The sequence below is a fragment of the Anser cygnoides genome, chromosome 11, assembly GCF_040182565.1.
Source record: "Anser cygnoides isolate HZ-2024a breed goose chromosome 11, Taihu_goose_T2T_genome, whole genome shotgun sequence".
Classification (NCBI taxonomy): domain Eukaryota; kingdom Metazoa; phylum Chordata; class Aves; order Anseriformes; family Anatidae; genus Anser; species Anser cygnoides.
In genome coordinates this window covers 10968320-10981901 of record NC_089883.1, presented here as the reverse complement: position 1 = coordinate 10981901, position 13582 = coordinate 10968320, and the positions used below count along the sequence as shown (strand labels likewise).

Sequence of the window (13582 nt, the reverse complement as noted above, 5' to 3'; positions counted from 1 at the left end):
AAAAAAGAAATCAGGTTTTGGCTCCGTGCCGCAAGCCTCGCCTCAGAAGCAGGCCAGCCAGACCTCTGGCCAGTGGGACAAATGTGTTGAGCAAACCAGGTCAATTGGACATTGGTTCAGCTTCAGGGAAGGACGCGGGCATCTCTTGGATCACGTTCCTATGCCTTGCCCTGCTGCATTTCTGTGAAGGCACAGAGGAAGGTCTCACTGCTTCAGAACTTTCACAGAACTTTGTCTTTGGGCTCTGTCAGAGCATGACGAGTGTCAGCAATGACCTTGTTGTCCTCTCCTCTGCCTTCAGGAGACTTCCTCTACTTCACAACACTCCATCCTTGCTGAAACATCTTGGAAACATGGGCCATGTCTCCCCCACGTGTCCTGTCTTGATCTTCTACCTGACCTTACTCCATAGTCTCCTGCGTGTCTGTGATGAACCACAGGGAGAAACGTCTCGCAGAATTAGCTCCAATCTCAGCACTGAATGCCCTTGTGCGGTGACCTCTCAAGTCCTCTGTGGCTGACTGTCACCGTGACTGGTGGCCATGCTCACCACAAAGTGGATGAGACTCCAGAGGACGTTTGTATGATGGAATCACACAATCCCGCACAGGGAGCCTAAGACCTCTGTCGTAATTGGCCTTAGGAGCCTGGGACACAGATACATCAGTTCAATGTCGGGTGGTATGAGGCAGGAACAAAAGCTGTCAGATGAAAGAAGCAAGCTCTTAACCACCAACAAGGCCTCTGAAGGAAGCAGCTATGAGGTGTTCTGATGCTTCATGAGCAAGGAATGTTTCTGTTCCCATGGGGCTCTGGGATGCAGCATAAAAGACCGTGCTGCTGCAGGCTCTGCATCCACTTCTCTTCTCTCTCCCTTTCCTTGAGGAACGAGGTAAGCCTGCGTTCACTCCAGCTCTCCCTGAGGGCCCCATTGCTTTCATGCTGGCGACTCAGTTTGGAACTTGGGCTGCCTCAGATTGGCACTGCAATACAGATGTTTCGGGCCTGTGACCTCTCTCCCTTTGGAAGGGGTGGGTTTGGAGAGCTGGGGACTGTGGGGACCTCTCAAGCAGAGGGAGATTGATGGGGGTCAGCTGCAGGGATGTCTCTCTGCAAGAATTAGCACCTGAAAACAGACGGACTCTTACCAAACAGCCCTGTGCATCCTGTCCAATCTTCAATGCGGCGATTTCTGCTGTGGAGATGACAAAGGCTGATTTGGGGTCTGTGTTCCCTCCCTGCTACTCTGTGTTTCAGCTTTGCCTCCCTCGACGAGAGATGTCTTGCTTCAGACCCTGTGTCCCATCCCCCTGCGGTGCCTCTGGCCCAACCCCACTTGCAAGCAGCTGCAGTGAGCCGTGTGTCGCCCGGTGCGCTGACTCGACGGTTGCCATCCAGGCCTCCCCGGTCGTGGTGACCCTGCCGGGCCCCATCCTCACCTCTTTCCCTCAGAACACCGCCGTGGGATCCTCTCTGTCAGCTGCTGTTGGCAGCTCCCTCAGCACTGGGGGGGTTCCCATCTCTTCTGGGGGCTCCCTTGGTCTGGGGGGGTCAGGGCTGTGTCTGCCTTCCCCACTCTGCCGCTTCAACTGCTGAAGCGCGTGGATCATCCCATTTGGGGCAGACATCCCTGAGATGGACGGGCCATTCTCTCTGCCTCCCTGAACCCTGCAGACGTTCTTCTTGGTCTCTGTACTGTGCCACTGCCTTTCTACCTTCCCATTAAAGACCTTGTGCAGCATAGCTGGAGACTCGTGGTGGTCTGTTCTCTTCCTGCCTCCATTAGCTCCTCACGCCTCAAGGAAAGCATTGCAAGGAAAGCTTACCTGTTTCTGCTGGAAAGAGAGGAGGGAGAACCTGCCTTCCCTCAGGGCAGCGAGTATGTCCCCAGGCAAGAGACGGACAAGATGTCCTGCAGAGACCCCGCCAAGCTCAACCGCTCTGTGATTCTGTCGTGAATGATGAAAGGGGAGGCTGCGAGAGCAGGGACTGCTTAGCCTGCAGAAGAGAAGGCTCAGCGGGCATCTTATCCATGTGTCTAAATACCTGGGGAGGGTAGGCTGGGCAGGCGGGATAAAGGAGAGAGAGGCAGCCTCTTCTCAGTGGTGTCCCCTCGTGGCGGCAAAACGCAGCTCACACCTGATTAAACCCACTAAATGCCACACACAGTAACTCTCTACTGCTGCAGGGAGGGTGGTCAAAGATGGTAATCAGGTGCTCATGGGTGTTGTGGAGTGCCCGTCTTTGGAGATAACCAACATGCCACTGATCTGCAAAGCCTCCTCTACTCCAGCGGGTGCCAGGGCTCAGTAAGCAAGAGGCACGGGCGGGGCGGTGTGGGGAGCGTGGAGCACAGGGCAGGAGGGTAACACAGAGGAGGAGGAGAGGCAAGCAGGAAGACTGAAGCGAAAGAATGCAACAGAGCTCCTAGGAAGGCACTGTTCTCCTGAGATGAAAGCACGGTGAGGAAAGGAGTCTGGGTGCCAAAAGCTGCAGAGGTCCCACTGAGATTTGAACTCAGATCGCTGGATTCAGAGTCCAGAGTGCTCACCATTACACCATGGGACCCTCTGGACACCTGCTGTGTCCCTGCTGTGAGCAAGTGATGGAGCATAGCACGAGGTTCAACAAAAGGAAGAGCTGCCAGGATGACACAACACACCTTCCTATGAATTGCACAACGTCGAATACCATCTTCCTCTGATGGCACTCAGGCGCCCTCTCTCCTGACATCCTAACTCTTTCCACTGGAAACACAGCAGGCAAAACCTGCCGTCTCCCGTGTCTGCGAGTCAATCCCCACGCTTGGTGCACTTCCACGGCTATACGGACGTCCCTGACCTCAGTCCACAGCAACTACCATAAACAGGTGCACAGCAGAAAGACAGGAAGCCTTCGAGAAATGAGTCTCCATCCTGGTGATCACAGGATGGACGTGAGCTTGGAGCCCTCGTACCACTGGCAGGCACAAATGGCTTCTGCTGTTTGCTGTACTTCTGTGGAAGGGGAACGACGGGAATAGGTGGGGGCTCAAAGTGCAAAGAAACATGCCTGGAAAGGTGGCAGAGTGGTATCTCCTGAGTGCGGAGTGTGTATCTCACTTCCTTCTTCCCAGGAACATTGTTGCATCCACTTCCGGTTATATTCGGAAGGTCTAAAAAATGCCGGAGTCTCAGTATAGTATGGCAGTGGCTCTGCACGCAGCCTGGGGACACAGGGATGCCGACATGTGCAGTCCTGGCTACGATTGTGCAAAAGAGTATTTCAAACCCAACCTCAGAGGAAAGAACGCTGTGCTCTGAACACTGGTGTTGTACACACCAGCATACTCTTTGAAGCAACCCCACCCTTGACCAGCCAGCTCCACAGAGATGCCAAATACAGAGGAGGATGAAGAGAGCAAATTCAGTCAAGTTGGTGTGACTTCAGAACACCCAGACAGGCCTTTGAGCCATAAAGGACAGCCATCCACCTGCTGCAGCACCAAACTGCTTCAGCATTTCTCTGCAGCACCCTCATCATGGGGGTGTCCTGGGAGAGAAAGCAGGCAGCACCATGCTCTGGGGAGGCGGTTGGAGGGATTGGAGTGGCTCACATCCAAAGGTCCTTTCAAGTCTAAGTCTCACAAGTCATATGGGCCATGGACCAGCCGCACAAAGGTCATACCTTGGAAGTCAGGAGCTCAGGAATGTGCAAAAGCACCCATTGTTTCAGGAATGGTACAAAGACCCCTGGAAATGCCTTTGGTGAAGAAAGAAGCACTTTGGGCAGAATGGGGTAGGAGCTGTGCCATCCTGGAGTGACTGAGGCCAGGACACCAAGTCCACTGCTGTCTGCAGCTTGGTTACTCATGTTTGCCTGCAGTTCAGGGATTTTCCCAGCTCTTCCACGTCAGGATGACCGCCAGGTGCGCTGGGACGCTGATTTGCCCTCATGCCATGAGCCTGTCCTCAAAAGCAGGCCAGCCAGACCTCTGGCCAATGGGATGAAGTTGCTGAGCAACACATGTAAATTTGATTGTGGGTCACCTTTAGTGAAGAATGTGGGCATCGCTTTGATCACACTGCTTAAAAAACAAAACAAAACACAACAACAACAACCAAGAACATACCCCGAAAGACAAAACAAGCAAATGCTGTGCGGAAGCAAAGAGAGAGAAACCAATTATACACTACTTCCCATCGGGAAGTTATGTTCGGCCACATCTTGGGAAGTGGGGGGTCTCAAAATGCATAGTGGTCGCACGGGTGGAGAGATGTTTTCCTAATGAGAGCACCGCCTTCTCCTTTCTCTTGCCCAGCTTTTCTTGCTGAGTGTGACATCATATGGTACGGAATATCCCTTTGGTCGCTTCAGATCAGCTGCTCTGCCAAGGTCGCATCCCCAGCTCTTGCCTACCCCCTGCCTACTGGCCTTAGGGTGGCTTGGAGAGAGTTCTGATGGCATGTAAGCACTGCTCAGCAATAGACAAAACACTGGTGCCATATCAGTGCTGTTCTAGCTACAAGTGCAGAGCGCAACACTATATGGGCTGCTGTGGGGAAAGTTAACTCCTTCACAGCCAGACACCTTACACACAAACACATCTCTATCTCATCTTGCTTATTCCCCAACCTGCGTGCATCAGTATACAGGTCCTTAAAAGAAGCACCCCATCCTTTCCGGAAAGGATATGTGGGATTTCTTCGTAATGCTGCCTTGTAGGCACTTCCTTGCCTATATGCAAGTGCTTGAAGTGAGCTGCCTTAAGCCCCAGTTGGGTGATTTTCCTATCCCTCCCTCTCACATCCTGATCCCTCCCTGTCACATCACCATGGGCAAAGAGAGAAGCAACGCTCACAAGCTGCCACAAGGAAATCGCCAGCTGTCCTTTGGAAAAAACAAGTCACATTGGGCATGGTGGAGCCCTGGAAGAGCTGCCAAGAGCCTGCGACCTCAGAGGGTTCCAGTGTTCAGAAGGCAACAAGACAAGGCCCAGAACCCCTGGAGTTAAATGGGATATTTGGCCAGCTCAGAACAGAACCTCAGCCCAAAGGATCTCCAGAGGGTCCTTCAGAGCCCCAGTAATCCGGGGTGCGCTACATCACACGGGCCCCGGACCAGCCACACAAAGGTAATGTCTTGGGAGGCAGCAGCACGAGAATGTGTAAAAGCACCTGGTGTTTCAGGAAGGGTACAAAGCCGCTTGGAAACTCCCTTGGTGAGGAAAGCAGCACGTTGCGAGGAGTGAGACTAGGAGCTCTGCTAGTCCTGCCATGCCTGAGGCCGAAAAACCATGTCCGCTGCTGTCCGCAGCTGGGTGACTCATGTTTGCCTGCAGTTCAGGGATTTTCCCAGCTCTTCCACATCAGGATGACTGTCAGGTGTGCTGGGAGGCAGATCCCAAGACACTTTGTACTTGGAACTCATGTAAGCGGCTGCTCCATCTCTGCTCCAGGAAAAAAAGAAATCAGGTTTTGGCTCCGTACCGCAAGCCTCGCCTCAAAAGCAGGCCAGCCAGACCTCTGGCCAGTGGGACAAATGTGTTGAGCAAACCAGGTCAATTGGACATTGGTTCAGCTTCAGGGAAGGACGCGGGCATCTCTTGGATCACGTTCCTATGCCTTGCCCTGCTGCATGTCTGTGAAGGCACAGAGGAAGGTCTCACTGCTTCAGAACTTTCACGGAACTTTGTCTTTGGGCTCTGTCAGAGCATGACGAGTGTCAGCAATGACCTTGTTGTCCTCTCCTCTGCCTTCAGGAGGCTTCCTCTACTTCACAACACTCCATCCTTCCTGAAACATCTTGGAAACATGGGCCATGTCTCCCCCACGTGTCCTGTCTTGATCTTCTTCCTGACCTTACTCCATAGTCTCCTGCGTGTCTGTGATGAACCACAGGGAGAAACGTCTCGCAGAATTAGCTCCAATCTCAGCACTGAATGCCCTTGTGCGGTGACCTCTCAAGTCCTCTGTGGCTGACTGTCACCGTGACTGGTGGCCATGCTCACCACAAAGTGGATGAGACTCCAAAGGACGTTTGTATGATGGAATCACACAATCCCGCACAGGGAGCCTAAGACCTCTGTCGTAATTGGCCTTAGGAGCCTGGGACACAGATACATCAGTTCAATGTCGGGTGGTATGAGGCAGGAACAAAAGCTGTCAGATGAAAGAAGCAAGCTCTTAACCACCAACAAGGCCTCTGAAGGAAGCAGCTATGAGGTGTTCTGATGCTTCATGAGCAAGGAATGTTTCTGTTCCCATGGGGCTCTGGGATGCAGCATAAAAGACCGTGCTGCTGCAGGCTCTGCATCCACTTCTCTTCTCTCTCCCTTTCCTTGAGGAACGAGGTAAGCCTGCGTTCACTCCAGCTCTCCCTGAGGGCCCCATTGCTTTCATGCTGGCGACTCAGTTTGGAACTTGGGCTGCCTCAGATTGGCACTGCAATACAGATGTTTCGGGCCTGTGACCTCTCTCCCTTTGGAAGGGGTGGGTTTGGAGAGCTGGGGACTGTGGGGACCTCTCAAGCAGAGGGAGATTGATGGGGGTCAGCTGCAGGGATGTCTCTCTGCAAGAATTAGCACCTGAAAACAGACGGACTCTTACCAAATAGCCCCGTGCATCCTGTCCAATCTTCAATGCGGCGATTTCTGTTGTGGAGATGACAAAGGCTGATCTTGGGGTCTGTGTTCCCTCCCTGCTACTCTGTGTTTCAGCTTTGCCTCCCTCGACGAGAGATGTCTTGCTTCAGACCCTGTGTCCCATCCCCCTGCGGTGCCTCTGGCCCAACCCCACTTGCAAGCAGCTGCAGTGAGCCGTGTGTCGCCCGGTGCGCTGACTCGACGGTTGTCATTGAGGCCTCCCCGGTCGTGGTGACCCTGCCGGGCCCCATCCTCACCTCTTTCCCTCAGAACACCGCCGTGGGATCCTCTCTGTCAGCTGCTGTTGGCAGCTCCCTCAGCACTGGGGGGGTTCCCATCTCTTCTGGGGGCTCCCTTGGTCTGGGGGGGTCAGGGCTGTGTCTGCCTTCCCCACTCTGCCGCTTCAACTGCTGAAGCGCGTGGATCATCCCATTTGGGGCAGACATCCCTGAGATGGACGGGCCATTCTCTCTGCCTCCCTGAACCCTGCAGACGTTCTTCTTGGTCTCTGTACTGTGCCACTGCCTTTCTACCTTCCCATTAAAGACCTTGTGCAGCATAGCTGGAGACTCGTGGTGGTCTGTTCTCTTCCTGCCTCCATTAGCTCCTCACGCCTCAAGGAAAGCATTGCAAGGAAAGCTTACCTGTTTCTGCTGGAAAGAGAGGAGGGAGAACCTGCCTTCCCTCAGGGCAGCGAGTATGTCCCCAGGCAAGAGACGGACAAGATGTCCTGCAGAGACCCCGCCAAGCTCAACCGCTCTGTGATTCTGTCGTGAATGATGAAAGGGGAGGCTGCGAGAGCAGGGACTGCTTAGCCTGCAGAAGAGAAGGCTCAGCGGGCATCTTATCCATGTGTCTAAATACCTGGGGAGGGTAGGCTGGGCAGGCGGGATAAAGGAGAGAGAGGCAGCCTCTTCTCAGTGGTGTCCCCTCGTGGCAGCAAAACGCAGCGCACACCTGATTAAACCCACTAAATGCCACACACAGTAACTCTCTACTGCTGCAGGGAGGGTGGTCAAAGATGGTAATCAGGTGCTCATGGGTGTTGTGGAGTGCCCGTCTTTGGAGATAACCAACATGCCACTGGCCACGGATCTGCAAAGCCTCCTCTACTCCAGCGGGTGCCAGGGCTCAGTAAGCAAGAGGCACGGGCGGGGCGGTGTGGGGAGCGTGGAGCACAGGGCAGGAGGGTAACACAGAGGAGGAGGAGAGGCAAGCAGGAAGACTGAAGCGAAAGAATGCAACAGAGCTCCTAGGAAGGCACTGTTCTCCTGAGATGAAAGCACGGTGAGGAAAGGAGTCTGGGTGCCAAAAGCTGCAGAGGTCCCACTGAGATTTGAACTCAGATCGCTGGATTCAGAGTCCAGAGTGCTCACCATTACACCATGGGACCCTCTGGACACCTGCTGTGTCCCTGCTGTGAGCAAGTGATGGAGCATAGCACGAGGTTCAACAAAAGGAAGAGCTGCCAGGATGACACAACACACCTTCCTATGAATCGCACAACGCTGAATGCCTTCTTTCTCTGATGGTACTCAGGCGCCCTCTCTCCTGACATCCTAACTCTTTCCACTGGAAACACAGCAGGCAAAACCTGCCGTCTCCCGTGTCTGCGAGTCAATCCCCACGCTTGGTGCACTTCCACGGCTATACGGACGTCCCTGACCTCAGTCCACAGCTACTACCATAAACAGGTGCACAGCAGAAAGACAGGAAGCCTTCGAGAAATGAGTCTCCATCCTGGTGATCACAGGATGGACGTGAGCTTGGAGCCCTCGTACCGCTGGCAGGCACAAATGGCTTCTGCTGTTTGCTGTACTTCTGTGGAAGGGGAACGACGGGAATAGGCTGGGGCTCAGAGTGCAAAGAAACATGCCTGGAAAGGTGGCAGAGTGGTATCTCCTGAGTGCGGAGTGTGTATCTCACTTCCTTCTTCCCAGGAACATTGTTGCATCCACTTCCGGTTATATTCGGAAGGTCTAAAAAATGCCGGAGTCTCAGTATAGTATGGCAGTGGCTCTGCACGCAGCCTGGGGACACAGGGATGCCGACATGTGCAGTCCTGGCTACGATTGTGCAAAAGAGTATTTCAAACCCAACCTCAGAGGAAAGAACGCTGTGCTCTGAACACTGGTGTTGTACACACCAGCATACTCTTTGAAGCAACCCCACCTTTGACCAGCCAGCTCCACAGAGATGCCAAATACAGAGGATGAAGAAGAGAGTAAATTCAGTCAAGCTGGTGTGATTTCAGACAGCCAGACAGGCCTTTGAGCCATAAAGGACAGCCATCCACCTGCTGCAGCACCAAACTGCTTCAGCATTTCTCTGCAGCACCCTCGTCATGGGGGTGCTCGTCCCTGGGAGAGAAAGCAGGCAGCACCATGCTCTGGGGACGCAAGGAAGGCTGGATGCCCCAGGGCACATGGCATTCAAATGTCAGGACAGAAACGGGGTGGTTTTGGAGCACGACACACTGCTTCTGCAGCCTGGCTGAAGAAAAGCTGGGGTGCGTTGGCCGGGAATCGAACCCGGGTCAACTGCTTGGAAGGCAGCTATGCTCACCACTATACCACCAACGCATCTGTCTGCGTGCCTCCCTGGGGCTCCGGCAGCTCACCAACTCAATGGGCTCCTCCTTCCAGCCACCTGCCCACACCCTGCCTCAACCTGCTGGGGGGCCCCTGCCATTCTGTCTCATTCTCGAAGACAGGGATGACGCACAGCTACCAGAAACACCTCTGTCTTCTCCGTCTTCTGCAACGCCCGTTGCTGCCTCCCTGGCTGCTGCTGCTGGCGCTGCTCTCCTTCGGGTCTGACGCGGGCTGCCCGTGCACGTGCTCTGCATGTGTAGGTGGGGGTGTGCAACCGTGACAGTGTCAGCATAGCTAGCAGAGCCGCCAGCGTATCCTGGGCAGAGTTGAGGGCTGAGGTATGTCTGCTGCTCCACAGCAGCCTGCCCTGCTGAGGGGCCCTTTTGGAGTGCTGACTGGCAAGAAAGCAAAGGAGAAGGGTGGAGAGCGAGAGAGACAGTGCAGAGGGAGTGCAACAGCCAAAGCCATGGCTGTCCTGAGAGAGGAAGGGCCGCAGTGGCACAAAAGCTTGACAGGAGCCTGCAACTAAAGGCTGTAGCAGAGGATGGTTTCGATCCATCGACCTCTGGGTTATGGGCCCAGCACGCTTCCGCTGCGCCACTCTGCTCCCCCCCAAGCCCCTCTCCCCCCACCTCACCCAGCCCTGCGTGGTGCGCCCTGAGCCAAACCCGCAGCAATGGGGCGCCTGCCTGCCTGCTTTGTAGGCTGCCCACAACCTGCTCTCCACACAGCTCACCAGGGCCGCCACCATGCCCGCAAATCACGCTGCCCCGTGATGGGGACTGCGCCCCCTGACACACAGCGCCCTGCCCCTGCCTGTGCTGCGCTCCCCTGCGGAGCATGGCTCCTCCGACTGCCTGACGCAGCCCAGCCCTCGCTGCTCCCTCACAGACACAGGGCTGTGCCCACCACCGGCCAGGGGCCTGCCAGGCACACAGGGAAAGCCCTCAGCCCCAGCCCTGAAGCGTAGGTAGAGCCTGTCACGGGGGACGAGGGACGAGGTGGCCATGCTCAGGCCTGCATGTTTCTGCCTCTGCCTGCTGCTTCCCTGGCCTGTCTACACGCCCCGGCACACAGCAGCCAGACACATGAGACCCCCTCGCCTGGTGACCAGGCACGTGGGAGAATAGACCAACCCCCACCTCACTACAGCTTTCTTTAAGTTATCTATAGAGTGTGATAAGGTTACCCCTGAGACTTCTCTTCTCCAGGCTGAACAATCCCAGCTCCCTCAGCCACTCCTCGTTAAGACTTGTTCTCCAGAACCCTCACCAGCTTTGTTGCCCTTCTCTGGACACACTCGAGGACCTCGATGTCCTTCTTGTAGCGAGGGGCCTAAAGCTGAACACTATACTCCAGGTGCGGCCTCACCAGAGCCAGAGCCATGTACAGGGGGACAATCACTTCCCTAGTCCTGCTGGCCACACTGTTTCTTATACAAGCCAGGATGCTGTTGGCCTTCTTGGCCACCTGAGCACACTGCTGGCTCATGTTCAGCTGACTATCAACCAATGCTCCCAGGTTTTTTTCTGTCAGGCAGCTTTCTAACCACTCACCTCCCAGCCTGTAGCACTGCTTGGGGTTGTTGTGCCTCAGGTGCAGGACCGTGCACTTGGCCTTGTTGAACTTCATACAGTTAACCTCAGCCCATTGGTCCAGCCTATCCAGATCCTCCTGCAGAGCTTTTCTACCCTCGAGCAGATCGACACACGCACCTAACTTGGTGTCATCTGCAAATTTACTGAGGGTGCACTCGATCCCCTCATCCAGACCATCGATAAAGATATTAAAGAGAACTGACCCTAGTACTGAGCCCTGGGGGACTCCACTAGTGACAGGCCTCCAACTGGATTTGACTCCATTCACCACAACTCTTTGGGCCTGGCTACCCAGCCAGTTTCTAACCCAACGAAGCGTATGCCAGTCCAAGCCATGAGCAGCCAGTTTCTTGAGGAGAATGCTGTGGGAAACGGTGTCAAAAGCCTTACTGAAGTCAAGGTAGACCACATCCACAGCCTTTCCCTTGTCCACCCAGCGTGTCACTTTGTCATAGAAGGAGATCAGGTTAGTCAAGCAGGACCTGCCTTTTATAAACCCATGCTGACTGGGCCTGATCGCCTGGTTACCCTGCAAGTGCCGTGTGATGACACCCAAGATAATCTGCTCCATGAGCTTCCCTGGTACTGAGGTCAAGCTAACAGGCATATAGTTTCCCTGGTCTACCTTCTGGCCCTTCTTGTAGATGGGCATCACACTTGCTAGCTACCAGTCGACTGGGACCTCCCCTGATAGCCAGGACTGCTGATAAATGATGGAAAGTGGCTTGGCCAGATTTTCCACCAGTTCTTTCAGTACCCTCGGGTGGATCCCATCCGGCCCCATCGACTTGTGTACATCTAAGTGCTGTAGCAGGTCGCCAACCATTTCCTTGTGGATAGTGAGGGCCACATCCTGCTCCCCGTCCCCTTCCACCAGCTCAGGGTACTGGGTATCTAGAGAACAACTGGTCTTGCCAGTAAAGACTAAGGCAAAGGAGGTATTAAGCACCTCAGCCTTTTCCTCGTCTCTCGTCAGTAAGTTTCCCCCTGCATCCAGTAAAGGATGGAGATTCTCCTTAGTCCTCCTTTTCGTGTTAATGTATTTATAAAAACATTTTCTGTTATCTTTAACAGCAGTAGCCAGATTGCTACTGGCCTACTCCAGTAGCCAGAGTAGGAATGCAGTAAAGGCAATATGTGAATAAAAGCATGAAGTGAAAAAACAAGTGATCTGCTACTACAGACACAACTGATTTCTACAGTGTAATGGTATTGTGGAAAGGGGGTGCCTGCTCCTTAAAAGGGTATCAGTTGTAGGACTGTTCAATTCAAAAAGGGATAATAAAAAAAAAAAAGGAAGCAGAAATAAATAAGAACATACAGACACAAACCTGGCCAACAAATGATATCAGTGATAAGAATAAATGACAAGAACAGACATCGTAGGTCATGCTAATTCATAAGGATTTGTGGAAATGTAGAAATGCTACTTTCAGTGAGATGGTCTGATTGAGGACCTTGTCAAATGCAATAGGAAGGAAAAGAGGGAAACCATAAACAGATTATACAGAGAAACAAACTTGAGAGGCAAACATTGCCTGTGGAAGTCTGTGTGACTGTGTCAATATTCTTTGGGATAAGTGGCTAGCTTTGCTACCAGTTACACTTGCAAATGGGAAAGCAGCAGCTGTGTTCCTTCTTCTAAGTAGAGACCCCACATCCAAAGGTCACCAGCCTGGGCTCCAGAAGCCGGGCTGGAAGGAGTCTTGGGTCTGAAGCTGTGGAAGGTAAAGGCTGCTCTTACCATCTTTTAACATATAGGACAGATTGTTTCTTTATAGCTCCATTTTAAAAAGTGCATTTATTTGGAATGTATAGCTTAAAAGTAGTTACAGTGATTGTGAAACTTTAATTTTCCCTAACATTCTGCCCAAAGCTGTTTTCATATCATTATTTTTCAGGCTGTAGATTATGGGATTTAACATGGGAGTTAAAATGCTGTACTGGATGGAAAACAGTTGATCTAGAATGAGTGAAGAACTTGAGCTGGATTTTGTGTACTGGAACAGAGCAGTTGTGTATAGCAAAACCACTATGATGAGGTGGGAGCTGCAAGTGGAGAATGCTTTCTGCCTTCCCTTTGCAGACTGTATCTTCAGGACAGTAGAGATGATATAGATATAGGAGGTGAGGGTGAGCAGGAAGGAGCTTGACCCAAAGATCACCGCAGAAGACAAAAGAACAATTTTATTGAGGAAGGTTCTACAGCATGCTGCAGAGAGGAGAGGGGGCAACTCACAGCTGAAATGCTTAATTTCTGTGTAGTTGCAGAATTGTACATTTAACATTGGCAGTGTGTTTATAATGGAATGTAAAAATCCCATTGCCCATGCACTCCCCACCAGCTGGCTACAGAAAAGTTTGTTCATCGCTTCTTGGTAGTGCAGTGGGTTACAGACAGCAACAAATCGGTCATATGCCATTGCTGAGAGCATGAAAATTTCACTACCAGCTGAAAGAAGGATAAGGGACATCTGTGTAATACAGGGACCAAATCCAATGCTTTTCTGCTTCACTAGGAAATTCACCAGCATCTTAGGAACAGTGGTGGTGGCATAACAGATGTCTATGAAGGCTAAGTGAAAAAGGAAGAAGTACATAGGGCAGTGAAGGTGGGAATCAGTACTTATTACAATCATGATCAACATATTTCCAAAAAGAGTAATAAAATAAATAATGGAAAAGACAAAGAAGAGGAGGCTTTGAAGACGTGGGTCACTTGTAAGTCCCAATAGAACAAACTCACTTGCACTTGTTTGGTTTGCCAT

The 13582-nt window shown here is 52.7% G+C and overlaps 1 protein-coding gene, 2 long non-coding RNA genes and 3 other non-coding genes across 6 annotated transcripts; 2 read left to right on the top strand and 4 right to left on the bottom strand.

Moving 5' to 3' along the window:
- Nucleotides 1-278: 278 nt before the first annotated feature.
- Nucleotides 279-1743, top strand: LOC136791708 (uncharacterized). The gene is made up of 2 exons (XR_010834256.1): nt 279-892; nt 1258-1743. It is a non-coding gene; the product is annotated as an uncharacterized lncRNA (long non-coding RNA).
- Nucleotides 1744-2496: 753 nt separating this feature from the next.
- TRNAQ-CUG (transfer RNA glutamine (anticodon CUG)) lies at nt 2497-2568 on the bottom strand. The gene has a single exon. It is a non-coding gene; the product is annotated as a tRNA-Gln (tRNA).
- A 3560-nt stretch (nt 2569-6128) lies between these two features.
- LOC136791716 (uncharacterized) lies at nt 6129-7183 on the top strand. The gene is made up of 2 exons (XR_010834279.1): nt 6129-6331; nt 6698-7183. It is a non-coding gene; the product is annotated as an uncharacterized lncRNA (long non-coding RNA).
- A 760-nt stretch (nt 7184-7943) lies between these two features.
- On the bottom strand, nt 7944-8015 carry TRNAQ-CUG (transfer RNA glutamine (anticodon CUG)). Its single transcript has one exon. It is a non-coding gene; the product is annotated as a tRNA-Gln (tRNA).
- A 1117-nt stretch (nt 8016-9132) lies between these two features.
- TRNAG-UCC (transfer RNA glycine (anticodon UCC)) lies at nt 9133-9204 on the bottom strand. The gene has a single exon. It is a non-coding gene; the product is annotated as a tRNA-Gly (tRNA).
- A 3314-nt stretch (nt 9205-12518) lies between these two features.
- On the bottom strand, nt 12519-13582 carry LOC106043352 (olfactory receptor 5V1-like; the record flags this gene model as incomplete). Its single annotated transcript, XM_013192765.3, has 1 exon — nt 12519-13582. A coding segment is annotated over one exon (939 nt), but the record flags the coding sequence as incomplete, so codon positions are not given.